Genomic DNA, 22,835 nt, shown 5'->3' with positions numbered 1-22,835 from the left:
CTTTCCAACTACTGCAAACAAAATTCCAATAACCAGAACATTTGCTGTGTTCTATAGGCATATAAAGTATTTTATTTAGGCCATTTCTAAGGATCCAGCTTGAAAGGTTTTGCATGCAGCATTCAAGTTTATCTTAATGAACACAGTCTAGTCTTTGAGAGATCATGTATCATCAAGGTCTGCAGAGTTTTCATTGTCATTTGCAACAAGGGCTTCTCTGTTCTCATAAGTCCAGAAGCCATTCAGATCGATTAGAATGGTGGTGACTGTGTCTCCTTGATTACTGTTGATTAAATCCTGAAGAGAGATTTTCAAAGGATCCTTTGGTTTAACCATGTCAAAGATTTCATCCTGTGAGAGAGAAAAAAATACAATGAAACCTGGTACCTGATGAACTTAATTTCTTTCATACAGTGATGTGAAATTCAAGGCTGGCACTTGACGTCATGTAAAATTTTTTGTTCTAGTTTTTTTCTTTTCCATTTAACACACAGACAACTCCTTTTCCCTACACACAATCAAATTTTTACTGGAAGATTCCTTAGGTATGTGGCATCTATCTCTCATCTTAAGAGAGAAAGAAACTGAGGCTTGGAGTTTCATCTGATCCAAGCTATATAGCTAATTAGTGGTAAAACTAATGCAGTGTTCTTTGAATACATGATAAGTATCTTATACTTTTCTGTTGTCTTCTAATTGTTGGTAAAGCAAGGTCTTGATTTAAGTGCAAACTCAGCTCAAACTAAAAACTTAAATGCTTCCAGAGCCAAGATAATGACAACGCTTCATTTCCAATAGTGATGTCAACATTTTATACTCTGGATCTAAGAGTATAGATCCAGAGGGATGGTGGTGGGTGAGGGACATTCAGTATCAAGGAATTCCAGAATGACCATGAAATTGTGCTAAAAGTTACTGGAATAGATGGAAAAATCTCTTCTATATTAGGAGGTATACTATATGAATATTTACAAGGAATTAAGTGCACGTTTTCTAATCTTTTTTCAGGAAAATTACTCAGGATTTAGTAGCATTTAAAGAGGGAGATTACATTTTTAAGAAGATTAGAAGAATTCAGGTAAATGAAATCTATGAGCTTTTAATCTTGTGTGTTTGTGAAACGTCCCTTTCTAGGTTAGTGGCAATTTAAAATTACTAATTCTTAGATTGCCTGTTGCATAGTTTCAGATTTGTCTCATTTATTATTATTGTTTTATACTTAATTAAAACTGGATGTGTTATTTTATTATTTACTTAGCCTGAATCTGAATCTGTACTAGATACTGAATGTTTTTCATAGCTGGTAAAGTCTACAAAAATGCTAAGTAGCAGCACGTGTTTCAAATAGTGGTAGTTTTCATATTGTAAGACTGATGTCTCCGTAATAGTATCAAAGCAAGCAAGACCTTTGAAGTAGCAGATTTAAAAAGTGTCCAAACCTAAATATAGTTGATTCTTGAACAATATGGACTTGAAATGGATGGGTCCACTTAGACATAGATCTTTTTGATAAATACAGTATACAGTAAATGCATTTTCTTTTCCTTATGATTTTCTCAATATTTTTTCCCTAGCTTCATTTTTAAAAATATATAAAACATGTAATATATAAAATATGTGTTAACTGTTTATGTTATTGTTTATGTGAGGCTTCCAGTCAAAAGTAGGCTATTAATTAAGTTCCAGGGAGTCAAAAGTTATAGGTGGGGGAGAGGGGGGCGCCTGGGTGGCTCAGTTGGTTAAGCATCTGACTCTTGATTTCAGCTCAGGTCATGATCTCACGGTTCCGTGGGATCGAGTCTTGCATCGGGCTCTGTTGACAGCGTGGAGCCTGCTTGGGATTCTCTCCCTCTCTTTGCCTCTCCCCTGCTTGCACACACACTCTCTTTCTCTCTCAAAATAAATAAACATTTTTTAAAAAGTTATACGTGGATTTCCAACTGCTTGGGTGAGCAGGGAGGGTTATTGCCCCTAGCTCCTGTGTTGTTCAAGGGTCAACTACAGTTACCAAGTTAAAAATTCATTTTAACTTGGAATAGGCTGCCAAAGAATGCAGGTTATATGGATTCTCTTAATTTTCAATCAAATGAATGAATGCTTCCGATGAAAATACAGACTGACATGCTAAAATCATTAACTATACAAATCATTAGTCCAAGTGTGGTTTCAGTTACTAATGATTTAAATATTGGTTCAGAACAAGTAACAGCAAATACTTGATTCCATTCACTTCATAGTTCATAAGTTTCTTTCATATAAAATTTCATTTAATATAGGTGATTATCTGTATTACATATATTAAAAGAAAAGGTAGAGGAGCCTGGCTGGCTCAGTTAGTAGAGCATGCAACTCCTGGTCATGACTTCAAGCTCTATGTGGGTGTAGAGCTTACTGAAAAGGAAAGAAAAGGTAACCTTGACATCTTGAAATGAAACCGGATCTTGTCCATGGATTTTCATTAGTTCCTGTATGGCCTGTATGGATAGAAATAAGTCTGTAAATAAAAAATGCTCAACAGCCCCCTTCCTGTCCCATGGCCCCTTTCTAGTTCCACTTCCTTTCCTATTAGACCAAAAGCCTTATCATTTCAACCACTCTTGCCAATATTCTCAACTTCCTTGACCTTGCTTCACATCCAGTCGGCCAAACTTAAAACAATTTCAGTGTAACTACCAACCTTTCAAGATACATAACGTTGCTATTGAGAATTCCAGAAAAAAAGTCTATAAGACTACAGATTATTGCTACCATATAGGAATGGTCTCCAACCTCAGATCAGCCTTTACATGGCCTAGCGATTAATCTGTGATGCCTGACCCACTCATTTTCCAGGAATGCTGTTCATACCCTCACCGTTCTTTTTTTTTTTTTTTTTTTAATTTTTTAATGTTTATTTTTGAGAGAGAGAGAGCGTGGGAGCAGGAAAGGGGAAGAGAAAGAGGTAGACACAGAATCCGAAGCAGGTTCCAGGATCTGAGCTGTCAGCACAGAGCCTGACACGGGGCTTGAACCCACAAACCGTGAGATCATGACCTGAGCTGAAGTCGGCCACTTAACCTACTGAGCCACCTAGGCGCCTCATACCCTCACCATTCTTTAAGACACCCAATATGCCACCTCTGCCTCCCACCCTATACTTTGCCTTCTACTTGACAGAAAAAAATGTAAGCAAAACTCCCTCAAACTTTTTTATAACCTTTAAGAACAACAACAACAAAAAACCCTAACTAAGAAACTACTGTGATCCAGTTGGACTAATAAATATTTTAGGTGCGAGTCATTCACTGGAAAATTCTTGGTAAATAGTCAAATAAATACGTTGCAGGTGCTTACTCAGTATGTGGTGCCACTGGTATCAGTGTGTGCACAGGGCATCTCTTTGAAGTAGATGAGAATCTTTAAGTACACCCCCAGCTACTAGAGGGGTAGACCTGGAGGTATGATCTAGAGTGCAACATCTAGGCCCACTTTATAACTGGAATATTGACGTACAAAGACTTTATGAACAGCTTAGGACTGCAGGACTCAGTACCAATAAATAATTACCTTAGCCCACACAACCAAGCCTAAATACTTTGATAAAATAAATGAGAGCAAGCAGGAGGGGCAGAGGGAGAGAGAAAGAATCTTAAGCACACAGCTCAATTTTGCAACTGTGGAATCATGACCTGAGCTGAAATCAAGAATCGGACACTAAGCGAATGAGCCACCCAGGCACCCCAATATAAAATATTTGACAAAATTTAGTATTATAAGAATGTTACAAAGAAATCTTTATGAAAAAGAGTTGAGGGTTTAATTTCCAAAAGATGCATTTACTTTGTTTTCCTAAAATTGAATCTTCATTGAATAGGTCTGCCTAAAGTGGGAGATCCCTATGATGAGCTGGTATTATATTCTTATATTAGCCATTGACTCAGTTTCTAAAAAATGTATACTAATACTGCAATTGTAATTTATCCTAATATTTGCAGTCATTACGACCTAGGAAATCATAATGGAAGTTTTAGAGAATTTAACATGAAACTAAGAAATATATAGTATGAAACTCAGAAACCAAATAGTTATTTTTACAATGTCCAAAATTTTTAAATGGCAAAGAGAAAGCCTCTGGAGAAAAATGGTTTATGAGAAAGATGTGAAAATGTCATTTTTATCATTTAAAAAAAGCCATTTCTTCCTACTGTTGTCTTAACCATATAAAAATCACTTAGTCTTCTAAGGTAATGGAATGAAATACTACTATACAAAATTATCCTACCAAATGGAAAAGTCACCAAATTTAGGAATGATTTATCTTAAAAGGGCAGACATTCTTACTTTTATACCTTGTGCATCTGAAGGCTTATCAGATAAGATACAATTAAATTTCCCTTCAGAACTCATCATGTTATTCCCTGAGACCACCTAAGGTGCAATATAAGTACTTCAGCAATAATGTTTTCATGCTGAAATGTGGCACACAATTCTAGCCAGTTTTAAATTTATTATTATTATTCTTATTTTTAAGTTACTTTCTTTTTGTTTATTAGAGAGTGCATGTGTGACACAGGGGTGAGGGGCAGAGGGAGAGAGAGAATCCCAAGCAGGCTCTGGGCTGACAGCATAGAACCTGACGTGGGGCTCAATCCCATGAGTCTGGGATCATGACCTGAGCCGAAATCAAGAGTCAGATGCCCAACTGACTGAGTCACCCAGGCGCCCCTAGCCAGTTCTAAAATTATTTTAAATATGATAATAAGGGGCGCTTGGGTGGCTCAGTCAGTTAAGCATCCAACTTCAGCTCAGGTCATGATCCTACAGTCTGTGAGTGTGAGCCCCATGTCGGGCTCTGTGCTGACAGCTTGGAGCCTGGAGCCTGGAGCCTGCTTCGGATTCTGTGTCTCTCTCTGCTCCTCCCCTGCTTGTGTTCTGTATCTCTCTCTCAAAAATAAATATTAAAAATATATACATACAAAAATAAGTTTTTTTTTTACAGCACAGCATTTAAAAGAATCTACTACTGGGGCGCCTGGGAGGCTCAGTCGGTTGGGCGTCTGACTTCGGCTCAGGTCATGACCTCACCATCCATGAGTTCAAGCCCCACATCAGGCTCTGTGCTGACAGCTCAGAGCCTGGAGACCGCCTCGGATTCTGTGTCTCCCTCTCTCTCTGGCCCTCCCCTGTTCATGCTCCGTCTCTCTCTGTCTCAAAAAAATAAACATTTAAAAAAATAAGTAAATAAAAAATAAAAGAATCTACTACTACCAAAGTCTGCAAAAGTTCTACCTTTTCTGAACTGTTTAATTGAAGCTTCTGTAGGATTTTACACATTAGTTTTTGATCACCAAAGCAACGAATTCCTCATGCATATCTGTATCTCCATGTCCAGTATAACCCCTGACATATTTGTACTTTTTTAGTGTTCTACAACTAATCAAATCACCTTTTAGTCAATGTAAATAGGAAAAAAAAAAAAAAACCTAAAAGGAGACTTGATTTGCTTCTAACGTCTATTAGTAAACGTTTTGTTAAATGAGACTTACCCTGAAGAAGTAATTAAGTGAAAAGACATTCAGATATCCTTTGTTCTCAATATCAAGTAATTTGAAAATATACTGCAGAGCTGCAGGTTCTTTTCGATTCTCTAACGCAAGAACAAAGTCCAGGTAGGTCTTATAGTCCTACAGAAAAGAAAAGGATGTTCATTAGAAGCCTTATTTGGAATTAACTTTTCAAGTGAGTATCTAATGAATTGAAGCCATTTTACAATCAAAGATGGCAATTTTTTTAATATGAAATGAGACATCCACTTGTATACTTAATATTGGTTTCTAGGAATTCTACTTAGCAGTTAATCTGTATTGGGAATAGTCTGGGGGACACAGCTCATTTTCTTATGAGAGATTTGCTGCTTTAAGGAGTAATTTTCTTTGATTATGCCTTTGAAATGGACAGGACAGTGACCAAGCTATTGTACAATGCCACTAAATTAGTATCTTCATTTCAATGTGGTCAGTTTTGGCAGCGGGGGGGGGGGGGGGGGGGAGTTTATCTGGAATGAATAGAATAGTATATTTAAATAATTACTTTGAAATACTGTTTAAACATTTTAAAATCAGATGATTTCCAGTAAGAAGCCATCTTAAGACTACCAGACATTCTACTTTAACTGAAACTGTTCTCCTGCAAAGAAATGGAAAAAAGCACAAATAAAAGCTAGAATGACATAAGGAGAACAGAAAGCTTTCGCTACAAAAAAGGCATATTCAGATTACTTTTGCATGGTGAAAAGAACACTTGAGAGATTCTCATTTAGAAAAAAAATTTATATTCTTGGAAAATGCTTTTTTAGGCCAACATTAAGAATTCCTTTTCGCATAAATTGCAATATAAAGAGCTGAAGAGATGCAGCCTCATCATGGTCTAACTCTGTTCACAGTTGAAGCCTCTGGTTTACTTTATTCACCAGAAGTCATTAGAATAGTACAAGCTCCTCACTCTTGAGTGTAGACAGCCGTAGGAGTCACAAAGCAGAGTTTCTGCACCTTTCCCTCCTTTTCCTGTGGCACTGGCTATCAATTGTGTTATTCAGAAAACTGCTATTAAAGCTAAATGATAAAACCCCAATTCTCTTCTGACAATATGACCATTTCTTAACTGTCATTCGTTTGACAATTTATCAGATCCCTAACATGTGTTTTTAACAGCAAGGATGGTGATTTTAAAACGCTAGAGGGGCACCCGGGTGGCTCAGTCAGTTAAGTGTCCGACTCGGTTTCAGCTCAGGTCGTGATCTCACATTTCATGAGTTGGAGCCCCACAGTGGGCTCTGTGCCGACAGTGTGGAGCCTGCTTGGGATTCTCTCCCCTCTTACCCTGCCCTTCCCCCGTGCACTCTCACTCTCTCTCAAAATAAATAAACAAAAAAACATAAAATACTAGTTAGAATTTCCTAAAGTATTTTGCATTGTTGTGATAAAAGGACAGGTGCATGTTAATTGTTAGGTACTAACATAGCCACTTACAGAAAATAATACAACCTGATTCTTAGATTTAAACCATGGCATCTGTGGTACTATACCTGACCTGGTAGTTTAAAGAATGAATCATCTATATGAAAACAGTCAATAGGATTTGCCTATTTTTGAGATTTTTTTTTGTTTTCTCACTAGTCCATACTCTTCAGGGGAGGTGGGCAGAGGATAGGCTAAATGGGTGATGGGTATTAAGGAGGACACGTGTTGTGATGAGCACTGGGTGTTATATAAGTGATGAATCACTAAATTCTACTCCTTAAACTAATATTACACAGTATGTTAACTAACTAGAATTTAAATAAAAACTTGAAACATTAAAAAAAAAGACGATAATGAAATGAAAATATTAAAATTTTGTATTTGTCCTGAGTCCATATTTAAAGTGAACTTGCCTTAAGATCAAAGTCTCCAAAACTCAAACAATTTGATTAGTTTGGACTTTTTAAGATAGATGTAAAAATAATACTGTATCACATCAAGAAAAGGGTTTGTGGGAATTGCGGGAGCCTAAATTTTTAAAACTTATCAGAGATTTAAACTACTACCATTTCTCCATCATAAGTGAGACACTCCTGGAAAACACGATCTAAGAAGACATTGGTCATGGTTGCTGTTCCATAGCGGGAGAGTTCTTCTTTACTGAGCATACCATTGTGATCCTTATCAAGATTCAAATACTGGCCTTGGGAACAAAAGTTATAAAAAGACATGACAAAAGTAAAATTCTAATTAGAATACAAAAGAATAAACACAAAAAGTTCTTTCTATTGGCTAATACTTTAATTTTCAAACTATATTAGGGTAGTGCCCTAAGATCTGGAATGAATAGAATAGTATATTTAAATAATTAGTCTATCCCTGGACTCTATCATACCAGCCCTTAAGCTAGAAACAGTCAAAGAAAACCCATCATGAAGGCCATGGCCTTTGGGCCATTCCACATCATTATTTGTTTTCAGTTTGCAGGCGTTTAAAACTTTCCTAGGTGTTGAAATTAGAGAGAGATAGGGGTCAATAAAAAGCACTGAAATGTTAGTATTTGAAAGCAGAGATCAAGGATGCCAAAATGAATCAGAAGACCACCCAAGAGAATAATGTAGCAGACTAATGAAATTAAAGGAAATAAGCAAACAGTCCCTAGAACACCTGCCTCTGGATACTGACAGCAGTGGCATTTTAATCACAATGCAAGATAATAGCTGATGTTCATAAAGATGCTCCTGAGTCATTAAGAAAGGGTCAAATTACATTCTGTATGTTCTATTAAAGAGCAAGAAAATGACAAGTAAATTTTAGTAATTTATAATACTAGCTCTTAAGGTAATTAGAATACTTTGATCCTAAGCTAAATTAGCCTATGTATAAAACTGTTCTTTGAACGCCAATTAACTGAGGAAAGGATAACTCAAATTTTAGCATTATGATAGGAACCATACCATAAACCCTTAAGGCAGAAGGTGCAGAAAACCAATTAGTTTCTTGACTCTCTTTGGACAGTTCCTCATCCCTTAACTAAATAAACACAGAGACATGATTAGAAGACAGTAACTGTCAAGTGATATAATTAAGTATTTTAAAAACATATTTACCTCCAATAAATCATCTAGGAAGCTGCATGCTAAAATATCTTGAATTTTAATCTTCCCTTTAAAGAACAAACACAATTTCATTTAAAAAAAATAGAGGAACTCAATTTTATAAAGGTATTTTAGAAGAATAATCACACAATTGGTATTTTAAAGTTTCATATTTTACATCAAAAAGAACCAATTCTCCGTATATTACATAACAGGAAGAGCAAGTATCAGAATAACTGTTTTTTAGAACTGGAAGGAGCCACTGATTAACCAATTCATACACCATTTTAGAGGTTAGGTGACATGCCCAGTGTCACACAGCTGGTTATAGTTGGTGCAAATAAATCATAAAAGATATTTATATATTAAGGGCAATGACATGTTAGAAAAATAAATGACATCTTCATGACTTCTCTGCTTATTAAGATTTAGAATAATATCCTTATAATATCTAAGATAAGATTTTCTTTTACCTGTTCTTAGAGGGTCTAAAAAGAAGAAGAACTTCCTAACTGCTGTACAAACATAAAAGGAGTAAAAAGACTTTTCCAGCCCATCTAATTGTGGCAAAGTAGGGATAAGTTCCAATATGTAGTTTTCTAAGTCCTGAAAGAATAAAACAAATCAAAATGTTAAATCAAAGTGTTAAATGTCTAATCTTGTTTCTTCATTAGATACTGGAATATTGAATTTCAGTCCTAAAAATCATTCAGCATTAATAGTACATTAACTATATAAGTGCTAAAACTTAAATAATTAAACTACTTAAATTAGTTATATAACTATGTGAGTGGTAAATATATTAAATTGTGTTTCTACAAATTTATTTTTTATTTCAATTTTAACATATTTTTGAGTAATACATTCTACAAAATTCCAAATTCAAAAGGAACAAAAAGTATTCATTGTAAGTCTTGTCTATTTCCTCTTCCCAGAGGTAACCTATATCAGCTTCTGATGCATCTTTCCAAAATAACTTATGCACATACAAACCAATACATATATATGTGTATTTCTCTTTCTCTTAAAAAATTTTTTTAATGTTTATTTATTTTTGAGAGAGAGAGAGAGAGAGAGAGACCGACCATGAGCAGGCAAGGGGCAAGGAGAGAAGGAGACACAGAATCCGAAGCAGGCTCCAGGCTCTGAGCTCTCAGCACAGAGCCCGACGTGGGGCTCGAATTCACAAGCCTTTGAGCTGTGAGACCATGACCTGAAATTGGCTGCTTAACTAACTGAACCACCCAGGAGCCCCTCTCTTTCTCTTTTTATGAAGGATATAGCAGCAAACTATGCAAATTCTTCTGTATCTTGCTTTTATCACTTAACAACATACTTTGTAGTCATTCAATCCTGGCTCTCAAAGAGCTTCTTGCTTTTATTTTTTAAATTTTTGTATTTAAATTTTTAAAAAAATATTTATTTTTGAGAGAGGGAGAAAGATAAAGAGAGAGAGAGAGAGAGAGAGAGAGAGAGAGAGAGAACAAGGGGGACAGGGGCAGAGAGAGAGGGAGGCAAAGAATCTGAAGCAGGCTCCAAGCTGTGAGCTGTGAGCACAGGGCCTGATGTGGGGCTTGAACTCACAAACCATAAGATTATGACAGCTATAGCTATTAAAAGAGCTATAAAAAAAGAGCTATAGGCTCTTTTTAGAAGTTGGAGAAAAAAAGTTGGAGGAAAAGAATCTAAAAAGGAATTCTTGTGGTCAATATACATTTTAAAAGTTTTTTGGGGGAAACACATTTGCAAAAACAAAAACAATATAAGAATCACCTGTAACCCAACCAGTGATAACTACTGTTAACATTTTGGTGTCTACAGTAATTTTTTTTTTTTTTTTTTTTTTTTTTTTGGGACAGAGAGAGACAGAGCATGAACGGGGGAGGGGCAGGGAGAGAGGGAGACACAGAATCGGAAACAGGTTCCAGGCTCCGAGCCATCAGCCCAGAGCCTGACGCGGGGCTCGAACTCACGGACCGCGAGATCGTGACCTGGCTGAAGTCGGACGCTTAACCGACTGCGCCACCCAGGCGCCCCTACAGTAATTATTAAAATAGGTTAATACTTACAGATTCCCGAAGGTACCCTTGTCCAGCAACATCATATAAACTGAGTCCTATTCTTGTTTGATGAAGCCAAACTGACAATACATAAGAAGATGAAATGTAATTTTAAGATCTGTCCTTTAGCATATATTTGGATAAAAGGAGATAAACAGCTAGATTAGGGGGACAAATTAGTAACTCTACAAACATTTCTCACACATATATTACCCCAAAATTGTTTGTAACAAAATATACCATATAATTAATGGCAGATATCAACACGTCTACCCTGCCTAAAGTGACAATAAAGTTCATGCCCTTGAGAATATTGTTCTACATCCATTAAACTTGGTGTTTCACCAAAAAGGGACAGCAATTGTAATGTTATGCCTTCAATGAAGGTGCATTTATTCTACCGAAGTTATTACTGTGACTAAGTATTAGTTAAAAATCATACATCTAGAACTTCACAGATCTTTATGGAACTTAATAGGAATCATAACTCCAGGTTGTTTAATAAAAACTCCTAGAATGTGATGCTACAATTTTGAATTTGAAACTATCCTCAGGCAACTCAACCTACAATACAGCTGACTCTTGAACAACATGGGTCTGAACTGTGTGGGCCCACTTATACATGGATTTTTTTTTCAATAAATACAGTATAGTACTATAAATGTACTTTCTCTTCCTTATGTGTTTTTTTTTCCAAGTAGGCTTCATGCCCAGTGCAGAGCCCAATGCAGGGCCCAATGCAGGGCTTGAACTCACGACCCTGAGATCAAGACCTGAACTGAGATCAAGAGTTGGAGACTGAACTGACTGAGCCACCCAGGCACCCCCTTTTTTTTTAAGTAATCTCTGCAAACAACATGGGGCTCGAACGTACAACCCTGAGATCAAGAGTTATACACTCCACTAACTGAGCTAGCCAGGTGCCCCACCTTACAATTTTCTTAGTAACATTCTTTTCTCTGGTTTACTTTATTGTAAGAATACAGTATGTAATACATGTAACATATATAATATGGGTTAATCAACTGTTTATATTATTGGAAAAGCTTCCAGTCAATAACAAGCTATTAACAGGTCAGTTTTGGGGGAGTCAAAACTTATACTCATTTTGACTACATGGGAGGTCAGTACCCCAACCCTTGTGTTGTTCAAGAGTCAACTGTACATTGGTGAAATAGAATTACCAGTGAATTAAAATAATTTAAATCACCATACATTAAAACTCTTGGTTTAGCCTTTAATATATAGTATATATGTATGTATGTATGTATGTATTTAATTTATTTAGAAAAAGAGAGCATACAAGTGGGGGGGAGGGGCAGAGGGAGAGAGAGAGAATCTCAAGCAGGCTCTACACTCAGTGCAGAGCCCAACGAGGGGCTTAATCCCATGACCTTGGGATCACGACTTGAGCCAAAATGAAGAGTTGGATACTTAACCAACTGAGCCACCCAGGCACCCCTAATATTTTTTAGTTAGTATCTTTAGGATACATGTTTTTGTTTTGTTTATAATAATGAACCCAAATTTATGGTAAGAAATCTCAGCTCTAGTAAATTCCAAGAGAGAAATGGAGTAATAAGAAAACAAATCTGGGTCAAATTCTGCTATTCAGACTTACTAAGAGAGTTGTTTCACATGGAAGGGATACTATAAAAGCATGTACCAAAAACTCTTTGATTCCCAGAGGAATTTAAGCACAATGAAAATGAAATCACCTTTCCTCATGACATAATTGAAGAATTGCATAATAGAAATTCTTCCGTAAGAGTCTGTATGAAGGAGTTTAGCAAAGACTTTTGCTGTAAAAAACTGCCTAAGGAAAGGAAATAAAGATTAAAATCATCTGCCAACATAATATTAAAATGACTTCTATATTGAATTAGTTAACAACAGCATGAATCCAAAGAATTAAAAATCAAAATGAAAAAAATCAAAGTGAGAATCGTAGTTCAAAACTTAAAATACTAAGTCATACATCTTTGTATTTTATCATCCTAAGAATGAAAGCCCATACTGTTGTAAATAAATGTACTATATATATGTAGTTGCATGGTATGTAAATACTCCATATTATAAAGCATTATTTCTTTTAATAACTTCATACCAATAGAATTTTGACTAATTTTATTAAACTTGATTAATAACTCAAATGGACTCAAATTGTCACCCCACTGGCTTATACTTTCATTAACATTTATTTGAGGCATTTAAAATGTTTAACATACTCCTTTGTTAGTTATACTATTCTTACTTGCACTTTGGTCCAGCTTTTTCACCAACTTTCAAAAAATTTTCATAATTAATCATTGCTTCCTCTCCAATCATAGGTGGTGTTTGGTGCTTATCCAGCAAAAACCACAAGTTCTTAGGAGAATTGCAGAAATGAAGATGTTACAGTTAACAAAACAAAATTTAACATTGGTTAAATGTGTTATTTCCATTAAAATGGTAGCCTGATAGAAATTTAGTATTAAGATGAATCTTATCCCCTATTACCCTTTTGATTACTAAGAACATAATACAAATAGCTATCATTTATTGAATGCTTAAGTTTAAAGTTTTCTTATACAGCACTTCCTTAATCCATATAACTATGTGACATAGACACTGTTATCTCTACTTTATAAATGAGATTTGGAACACAGAAATGTTAAGTCCACTGTCCAAGATCACAGAGCCTGGCTAGGATGTGAACCCCCCCAGTTTGACCCCATACTTGTGGCTCTCAACTTTGGCCTTGTTAGAATCACCTAGGGACTTTATTTATTTATTTATTTTTCAATATATGAAGTTTATTGTCAAATTGGTTTCCACCTAGGGACTTTAAAAAACAAAACTATTTTGGGGAGAACTGTGCCCAGGCAAGTTCTGCAGCTGACTTTGACAGGAACCATTGCTCCAGGGCCTTCACCCACTCTGCAGCAGTGATTCCATTAAGAAACCCCGAGATCCTGTATGACTTTAGTACAAATACAAAATAGCTAACATCCAAAGCAACCTTTTATTCTATGCTTACCTGTAATTCTTCATTATCTAATAGTTCTCTGCTTTTCCTCTGCAGAAAGACAGCTCTGGATTCCTCTCTTAATTTTTGTAGTAAGACTTCATCTTCAGCTGGCAGCTAAAAATACACTAGAGTTAACTTCTCTACACCTAAATTCTAGGATTTACATAGTTTGGGATTATGTAAAATATATTTGGCCTCATAAAATAGTACATAAATTAAGTACACATCCTCAAATTACTTTTTGTATCTCAATTTTTCTTCAAGTTATTCATTTAAAAAGTTCATTTAGGGGCACCTGGGTGGCCCAGTCAGTTCTAAGTGTCCAACTTTGGCTCAGGTCATAATCTCACGGTTCGCTGAGTTCGAGCCCTGCATCAGACTCTCTGCTGTCAGTGCAGAGCCCATTTCAGATCCTCTGTCCCTACCTCTCTATGCCCCTCCCCTGCTTCAATGCACACACACACTCTCTCTCTCAAACATAAATACACATTTAAAAAAAAAGATCCACAGAGAATTCAATGATCAGCAAGACCATATCCCTGCCTAGAAAGAACTAACGGTCTAGCCCAAGTTTCATTTTATATTCTCAGAGTGCTCTTTCCACTATAACCTTAGACTGACAGAATGAAATTAGGACTAACTGAAGATAAACCGCCTTAGCAGAGTATGACTTCTGAGCCTGGATGATCTTACTCCTTGGAAATGGTCAAGCCAGTGTCTATTATGTTCCCCTCCAAGTAGAGGGTGTGCCCACTGGAGTGATTTCCATAAACAGGGCTTAAAAATGACTCATTCCAATTTGACTTCAAACAATTTGCTTCAAGGATTTCTTCTTCCATATCTCTGCCCCATTAAATGTGGCTAAGTAACCATAATCCAAATTAGCCATGATTTCCACCTTTCATTTCCAAGAATTAAGATGCCCTCCCTCCCATGAAAAGGAAGAAGTATTGGGAAGTAAGGCTGGGGCTGAAACTCTGACTGTGCTCCAGTGGCTAGTCAACCAGCTAATCTGCCAAGGAGAGAAGTGGTGACCAAAGATAAAGATACTAGGTTCTCCAAGGCTGTGGAAAGACAGAGAGAGAAGAAACAACAAAAAGAACATCCCACAAATCCGCATCTGCAGACAGGAAACCATCTGAGATCTGGAAGAGGTCACAGAGAGAAGGAAGAAACAGAAATGGGACATAGGGGTTTCCCTCAGGAACCACAATGGCAAGCCAAAGGTTAGTACTGGAAATACAGGAAAATGGACTCCCGGGTTCAGAAATGGGATCATATCAACATCTAAGGGCTGTTCCTGGGTTAGTAAGATACTATTTCATAATCCTGATTAAATGAAATCATGAATATAAAAAATGCTCTGAAGTACACTGGCACTCAATAAATGTCAATTCCCTTCCTGTGCCCCCAGACTACTGAAAATTTTCAGTTGTCTAGTGGACTGTTTAAGAAATTATGAAATACAAAAAGCAGAAGTATGTATGATATCATCCCATTTTTACTAAACACATACATGTACACAGAAGTATGTAGAAGAATTCATGCAAAAATACTTATATCTCTGCAATGTTATGGGAAAATATCAGCTGTATTTTCTCTTTCCCATGACAAATGTGGCTTAGTTATATAATTTTTTAAAAGATTTTATTTTTAAGTAATTTCTACACCTGACGTGGGGCTCAAACTCATGACCCCAAGATCAAGATTTGGATGCTCTACCAATTGAGCAAGCCAGGCACCCCTAGTCATATAATTCTTAAAAGACTGCCAAACAGTATTATAAAAAGGTTTCCAATAAAAATGGTTTACTTGGAAAGTTTTTTTTTTTAATATGAAATTTATTGTCAAATTGGTTTCCATACAACACCCAGTGCTCCTTCCAACAGGTGCCCTCCTCAATGCCCATTACCCACCCCACCCTTCTTCCCACCCCCCCATCAACCTTCAGTTTATTCTCAGTTTTTAAGAGTTTCTTATGGTTTGGCTCCCTCCCGCTCTTTTTTTTTTCCTTCCCCTCCCCCATGGTCTTCTGTTAAGTTTCTCAGGATCCACATAGGAGTGAGAAAACACATGGTATCTGTCTTTCTCTGTATGACTTATTTCACTTAGCATAACACTCTCCAATTCCATCCACGTTGCTACAAAAGGCCATATTTCATTCTTTCTTATTGCCAAGTAGTATTCCATTGTATACACAAACCACAATTTCTTTATCCATTCATCAGTTGATGGACTTTCAGGCTCTTTCCATAATTTGGCTATTGTTAAAGTGCTGCTATAAACATTGGGGTACAAGTGCCCCTATGCATCAGCACTCCTGTATCCCTTGGGTAAATTCTTAGCAGTGCTATTGCTGGGTCATAGGGTAGAACTATTTTTAATTTTTTGAGGAATGTCCACACTGTTTTACTTGGAAAAAGTTTGTACTTGAAGAAATAAGTTTGTACTTGAAGAATATCTGGATAATTCACTTATATTAATACATTGCTCCTACTTTCTTTGTAAATATTGTTATAATTGAGTTTAGAAGGTAACAGGTTTAAGAGACATTCTGCTAAAATTCCACAGTTAACTTTTCTACAGTGGTCACATTTTACATAATACTAAATAGGTCTTATTCCTTCAACTTCAGCTCTAAGTAGCTTTCTTAAGGTCTTACTGTTTACTATAATCTTTATCAAAGACTTCACGGTTTTGGCATGAGGAAACATAATTGAGTCTAACTTTTCAAGTTTTCCATTTTAATCTATTTTTCAGTTCAACCTTGAGCAAAATGTATTATACCTTAGAACACGAGTAAAAGACAAAAGTTAAAAATGGTGATCAGCCAAGTAAACCTAAGTCTTATAAAAAGACAACATAATCCAACAGAATACCTACCACAAATATCCATAGGAAAATGAGGAATAAAAAGCCAGTAACCCAAAAAAAGGGGGGCAAGTAACAACTTTGTGTTCTTATACCAATTTATATCAAGCCCTGAGATTTATCAATTCCAAAACAATAAGATCAACTACAATGAAAGACTATATAAAATTTTAAATATAATCCTGTATTTATAGAAAATAAAAGATGCTGATCCCATTTTAAAAATTACATTTCACTTATAAACTCTGTAAGACATTTGCTTAGATACCACTTACCCTGTAATAAAACCGGGGAATGGTCTTATAGAATTCATTTGTGTTTTTCCTATCTCCTTTCCATTCTGAGTAGTATTTGGTAAATAAATCCATTTCTTCATCTTTTAATTCTTGTTCACTTTTTTTTTCTGGTAACAAAATAGATTAAAAGGGAAAAGCACTTTTGGAATAAGTATTTTTTACCATAGGGTAATTACAGTGCAAAAAAGACATTGAAAATTGTGCTTAGATACTGAACATCTATATTAATTTTCTGAAAACAGGAAGAATCACTATCTTCCACTGAAAAAGCCTCCCCTGCAACTTTAACCATATCTCAGCTGCTCCTTTCACTTCTTTTTATCACTATACTTGTCTCTTCCTCAAGTCACTGCCTCCCTTACAGACTTCTGGCATGTTCATGATTCATTCCATCAAAAGTACTTACTGAGCACCTACTACGTATAGAGCACCATTAGACACTGGGGCTAGAGCAGTAAGAAAACAGTCCTGGACCTCATATGAGTTTCAGCTTGCAATCACTGTTCCTCTACCTAATGCAAACCCCGTCCATTTGAGCTCAGACCTCAGGATGCTATTACCCACCAAACCACCTGCAGCTGGCCTATAGCCATCGTATTTAGTCAGTCTGCCACAGTTTGTTGATCATAGCAACTGGTGCAGTGTTCTTCACCTCAATGTCTTGCATTAATCATCAAGGAAGGATAACGTTTATGATAGTAACCATGACACCTCAACTCTGAAGAGGGGGTCACCTCTGTCACTCAGTTCCATGGCAAGACCACAGATCTTATGTGCTCCTAAATATACTAACCTTAAATAAAATCTTAAACTCTCATATACCCTCAGATAACTTTTCTCTCCTTCTGGTTATTCAAAACCTCACTTGTCATCATATGGTATGATGTCATCATACCTACACTTCAGCCTCACTGAAATCTTCAATTCTGGGGTCTATTTTCTCAATAGTTTACTTTCCTCCTCCTCTTCCTCTTTCCACTTCCTTCCAACATGCCTATAGTTGTTCCCCTAAACCTCTCTTATGCCTGCATTTCTGCCACATGTGCCATGTTAATTCCTAACCTTGGACCACACTGTCGATTCTCTTATTTTCTGGCCATTTATTTTTGTTACTCTTTCTTCCTCATTTCAACTTTTGTAGTGTGACTTCTAAGTCCCAAGTGTATGTCACTAACACAGACACTGCTCTTGAACTCTAAACTCATACATTCAAAACAAAATATTTTCATCCTCACACTCCAACATACCTAATAATTTCCCATTCCTCACCTCACCACTCTTCTCCTAATTCCATGTTTCTATCCCAGTTAATGGTATTCATCCAGTCACCCAAGCCCAAACCCTTAGAGTCATTTTCATTATTTCACTCATTCTTTTTTCACTCAACTATTCTAGGGACACACAAATATATGTGTGAGTGGACACATGCACATGTGTCCATACATACACACAACACTTTCAACAGTGTCTGGGAAAGCTTCATGGAGATGAAACTGGGCAAAAAACTGAAGAAGGCAAGGATGCAGGCTATCCAGATATCATGGGAGAAGGGCATACCAGGCAAGGAAATAGCCAGTGCCAAGGCCCTAAGATAGAGGAGTGTGCCTGGTGTGTCCAGGGAAGAGGGAGGCAGTGAGTGTGGCTGTAGCAGAGTGGGCCAGAGGAAACGTAGATGAGGGAAGGCAGATTAATGGGAGGCAAGGCCACTAGCTCATTGGTGAGGGGGAGAGCCACCAGAAACAATTAGGAGGCTAATGCAGTAATCCAGGTGACAGATGGTGGAGGCCTGGATCATGGTGGCTGCAATGGAGGCAGTTAGGAGTAAATATTCTAGATATATTTTCTTTTTAGTCCCAGGATTTGCAAACACACTGGATGTGGATATCAGAGAAAAAGAGCAATTGAACATATCTCTACAGATTTTGACCTGAGCAGATGGGGTGGCCAATATCAAAAAGGTGGAAAGCTACCAGTGAGCAAGTTAGAAAGGAAAGCAGGAGTTCAGTCTTGGATAAATTAAGATTAAGATACCTATTACAGGGGTGCTTGGGTGGCTCAGTTGGTTGAGCATCCGACTCTTGATTTCAGCGTAGGTCATGACCCCAGGGTCATGGATCAAACCCCACTCCTCACTGAGCATACAGCCTGCTTAAGATTCTCTCTCTCTCTCTCTCTCTCTCTCTCTCTCTCTCTCCCTCTCCCTCTCCCTCTCCCTCTCTCTCTTTCTCCCTCTGCCTCTCTCCTGGCTTGTGCACGTGCTCGCTCGCTCTCTCAAAAAAAAAAAAAAAAAAAAGATTCCTATTAAAACCAAGTGGCCATGTCAAGTAGGCAATTAGATATATGAGTCTGGCATTTGGGAAGTGGAAATACACATTTAGGAGACAAAAGCAAATATACAGTATTTAAAGCCTTAAAAATAATGGTTAATTTCACCATGAAGGTAAGAGTAGATAGAGAATAGAATAGAAGCTGACCAAGGACTTAGCTTTGGGCACTCTGATGGTAAATTGCTGGGGAGAAGAAAACAAAGATTGAGAAGGGACGACTGGTGAGGTGAGAAGAAAACTAAGGGAGTGTGTCTCCCAGAAACCAAGAAGAGAAAAGTATGCTTAGGACGAGAGTGAACTACTATATCCCTGGCAGGTCAAGGAAAGTGACGACTAAAAACTGACCACTGGAACAACACAGAGATCACTAATGATCTTGACAAGCAGGAATTACAGTACAGATTTAATCCACAGGTTTTTTTTTTTTTTTAAGTTATTTATTTTTGACAGAGAGAGAGAGAGACAGACAGAGCATAAGTGGGGGAGGGTCAGACAGAGGGAGACACAGAATCTGAAGCAGGCTCCAGGCTCTGAGTTGTCAGCACAGAGCCCAATGTGGGGCTCGAACTCACGGATGGCGAGATCATGACCCGAGCCGAAGTCAGACGCCCAACCGACTGAGCCACCCAGGCGCCCCATAATCAACAGTTCTTTTAACAAGCAATAATATAAGGTGAACAGGGAAATGAGGCATAGCTAAGAGGTAGAAGTTTAAGACAAGAACATTTCTTAAGGTGAGAGAAATACCACCATGTTTAAATACTGATAGGAATGACTGAGAAAGAAAACCTGGTGCAGGAGACAGAGACAACTGCAGGAGTACACCTTTGAATAGGTAAAAATGGGATCTAGCACACCACTGAAGGAAACAGCCTTAAATAGAAGCTGTATAACCTAAATGATTTACTTATTTTATTTATCTCTCCCAACACTAAAGCTTAAGTTCTACAAGGACTTTTTTTTATCTGTTTTGTTTACTGCTATAGCCTAGAACAGTACTTGGCACATAACAAGCATGCAATGGGGTGGGCTTAAGAGTGAAGCAGAGGGGACGCCCTGGTGCCCCAGTGGGTTGGGCGTCTGACTCAGGTCATGATCTCACAGCTTGTGAGTTTGAGCCCCCACGTCGGGCTCTGTGCTGACAGCTCAAAGCCTGGAGTCTGCTTCAGATTCTGTGTCTCCCTCTCTCTCTGACCCTCCCCTGCTCACACTGTGTGTCTATCTCTCAAAAATAAATAAACATTAAAAAAAAAAAAAAAGAGCAAAGCAGAGAATGGGGCACGTGGGTGGCTCAGTCGGTTAGGCCTCTGACTTTGGCTCAGGTCATTGTCTTGTGGTTCATGAGTTTGAACACCACATTGGGCTCTGTGCTGACAGTTAGGGGCATGGAGCCTGCTTCAGAATCTGTGTGTCTCTCTCTCTCTGCCCACCCCCTGCTCGCACTCTGTGTCTCTCTCTCTCTCAAAAAATAAATAAATGTTATAAAAAATTCAAAAAAGAAAAGAGTGAAGAGAATGTACAAGTACATGTAACTTTTCCTATAAACGGCACAGAAAAATGTAGCAAAAGCTGGAAGGAGATGTGAGAAGAAATGTTTTTCCGGGGCGCCTGGGGGGCTCAGTTGGTTAAGCGTCTGACTTCGGCTCGGGTCATGATCTCGCGGCCCATGAGTTCGAGCCCCACATCAGGCTCTGTGCTGACAGCTCAGAGCCTGGAGCCTGCCTAAGATTCTGTGTCTCCCTCTCTCTCTGCCCCTACCCTGCTCATGCTCTATCTCTCAAAAATAAAATAAATGTTAAAAAAAAATATTTTTCTTACATGGAGCATATTATAACATGTTTGTCAGTTGATGGAAATGATCCAGTAAAGAAGGAAAATCTGATAATAGCTGAGAGAGAAGATGAGAGTGAATAAAAGAAAGGGAGCATGATCTAATGTTGGAGTGGAGGAATTGTCTCAAATAGGAGCAGGGACAATTAGTTCATTTTAACAGTAAAGGCAGAGTGTATGGGCATCTATGGTGAGGAAAGGGCTGATAGAAATGGTAAGTGGGAACAGGTGAGCTCCGACTTTCTCAAATACATACACAAGTTCATCAACTGAAAATAAAGAGTAGGTAGGGTATACTGGAGAACTGGATGTCTGGAAGATGAGAACTGCCAGAACTGAGTGTAAGGAAACAAGGAATACGTGTAAATAAATGACTGAAACACTTCCTTTAGGTTCGTGGACATGAATTAAAAGTGAGACCATTCACCACGGTTTCGTTTTTCTCCAGCCACTTTGGGCTACCCTGAAGGCACGTGTGAAATAGGAAAGATAGTTTTAACCAGGTTGGTTAACAGGCAAGCGTGAAGGTGAAGGGAAGGGATAAGGGAAAAATATATTATGAAATCTAAAATGTATAAGGAGGGAAGTAAAAAAAAGTGTGATAATAAAAAGACAAAAGATCAATGGATTATAGGTTATAGTAGGATTAAAGAGTTGTTGGGACTGGGATTCTCAATTATTCCTCAAAAGCCTAGGTCACAGCCACGTAAGTTGGTGCTAAGGTAGCTCCTCATTCCGCAACTCCTTTTCCTGGGAAGTGGGGATCAAACCTTTCAGTAACCCTAAATCACAGTCCAACTGCCTTTATCGAGAGAGCTTCCATAGAAGCGTAAAGTGCGGCTCCCAGTAGCTGCTTCTCCCGCATCTCCCGCATCTTCAGGAATTTAGGGCCTGGCTATCTCTGCGAGCAGCCCCTCCCAAACTCACTGTTAGTACCGGTGCTGGGCGTCGCTAATCGCCGGCGAAGAATTTCTTTCCAGTCCATGGCTGACTCCCGCGCAGAAGCTCCTGCATTTGCTGTTTACTAACCGCTCCACCCCCTACCAGCTCAGACAGCAATCACCGCCCAACCCCGTAAAGGTCAGGAATACTCAGTCGCCATGTTGGACATGGGCGGAAGTCGGCTGAAGAGGCGAACAAACGATTATTGCCACTGCGGCGAATACGGCTAATCACGTTACCAGCGGGCAACACGGACTTGAAAGAGACGTTAAAAACAATCCTCTGCAAGTCAGCACCCAACTTCACCAAGTCCAATTTGAAAGGTTCAGGATAAGGAAGCCCCACGTTGTTATTTAACTTGGGGCTTAGGCGCGTATGGGCCACGTGACTCAGGAGTCCTTAAGCGTTTCCGGCCCGGGGATGGGGCGGGGGGAAGGTTTTCTTCCTTCACAATTTCTTTTCATTGCTCATTGCTGATATCTAGAGGCCATAAAGGTTCTCTGAATGTGGCAGACGTCAACAGCCAATTCTGCCACTAAAAGCTTCAAAGTAGTTTTTTTTATCGCCCTACGGCCCAGCGAAACGCCCGCGTCGACTTCTGCCACGCCCCCGCGGTCCGGGCCCTCGCGGTGCATTCTGGATGCGGTAGTTTCCGCCGTGTTTATGGTTGCGTTCAGCGTGAGTGCTGAGGTGAGTTGTTGAATGGAGTGAACATTGTTTGTGATCGGTTCGTACACAGCAGGCAGTGTCCTTTGTGTACTTTCCTTACTTGAATTGTTGGCTCTGCTGTCTCCCCACCTCCCCTGCCCTCATAACCTTACCTGACGTCTTTGGCGGCCTGGGAGGGTTGTAATGCAGGCCCAGGGCTCCTAGACTTGGGCTTTCGCCGCTGTCCATGCTGCT

At 38.2% G+C, this 22,835-nt stretch overlaps 2 protein-coding genes across 7 annotated transcripts in view; one reads left to right on the top strand and one right to left on the bottom strand.

Moving 5' to 3' along the window:
• Nucleotides 1-40: 40 nt before the first annotated feature.
• Nucleotides 41-22,830, bottom strand: PPP2R3C (protein phosphatase 2 regulatory subunit B''gamma). 5 transcript variants are annotated; one of them, XM_049612897.1, is made up of 13 exons: nucleotides 22,754-22,774; nucleotides 16,813-16,940; nucleotides 13,676-13,780; nucleotides 12,911-13,023; nucleotides 12,375-12,472; nucleotides 10,666-10,736; nucleotides 9,070-9,202; nucleotides 8,609-8,664; nucleotides 8,456-8,531; nucleotides 7,565-7,701; nucleotides 5,526-5,663; nucleotides 2,415-2,474; nucleotides 41-351 (listed from the first exon to the last, which is right to left on the bottom strand). In XM_049612897.1, exons 2-13 carry the CDS (start codon nucleotides 16,903-16,905, stop codon nucleotides 163-165), a joined length of 1,269 nt encoding a protein of 422 aa, XP_049468854.1. In that variant the 5' UTR covers nucleotides 16,906-16,940; nucleotides 22,754-22,774; the 3' UTR covers nucleotides 41-162. The 5 variants fall into 5 exon arrangements, with proteins under 5 accessions (XP_049468854.1, XP_049468855.1, XP_049468856.1 ...); XM_049612898.1 differs by lacking the exon at nucleotides 22,754-22,774 and adding an exon at nucleotides 21,918-22,133; XM_049612899.1 differs by lacking the exon at nucleotides 22,754-22,774 and adding an exon at nucleotides 21,927-22,133.
• Nucleotides 22,499-22,835, top strand: part of PRORP (protein only RNase P catalytic subunit) — a 132,453-nt gene continuing 132,116 nt past the window's right edge. For both annotated transcript variants that reach the window (XM_049612893.1, XM_049612891.1), the window contains exon 1: nucleotides 22,499-22,622. The gene's annotated coding sequence lies outside the window, so the exon portion shown is untranslated. The remainder of the gene's footprint in view (nucleotides 22,623-22,835) is intronic.

Source organism: Panthera uncia, assembly GCF_023721935.1.
Source record: "Panthera uncia isolate 11264 chromosome B3 unlocalized genomic scaffold, Puncia_PCG_1.0 HiC_scaffold_1, whole genome shotgun sequence".
Classification (NCBI taxonomy): Eukaryota; Metazoa; Chordata; class Mammalia; order Carnivora; family Felidae; genus Panthera; species Panthera uncia.
This window is presented reverse-complemented; position numbering and strand designations above follow the sequence as displayed.

Excerpts from the sequence above, each read along its gene's own strand:
- PPP2R3C (XM_049612898.1), bottom strand. The coding sequence starts at position 21,975 with ATGGACTGGAAAGAAATTCTTCGCCGGCGATTAGCGACGCCCAGCACC. Across the intron at positions 12,473-12,910 it reads AAAGCTGGACCAAAGTGCAA|GCAGTTTTTTACAGCAAAAG; the intron begins GTAAGAATAGTA and ends TCCTTTCCTTAG. Across the intron at positions 8,665-9,069 it reads TTTAGACCCTCTAAGAACAG|GGAAGATTAAAATTCAAGAT; the intron begins GTAAAAGAAAAT and ends TGTTCTTTAAAG.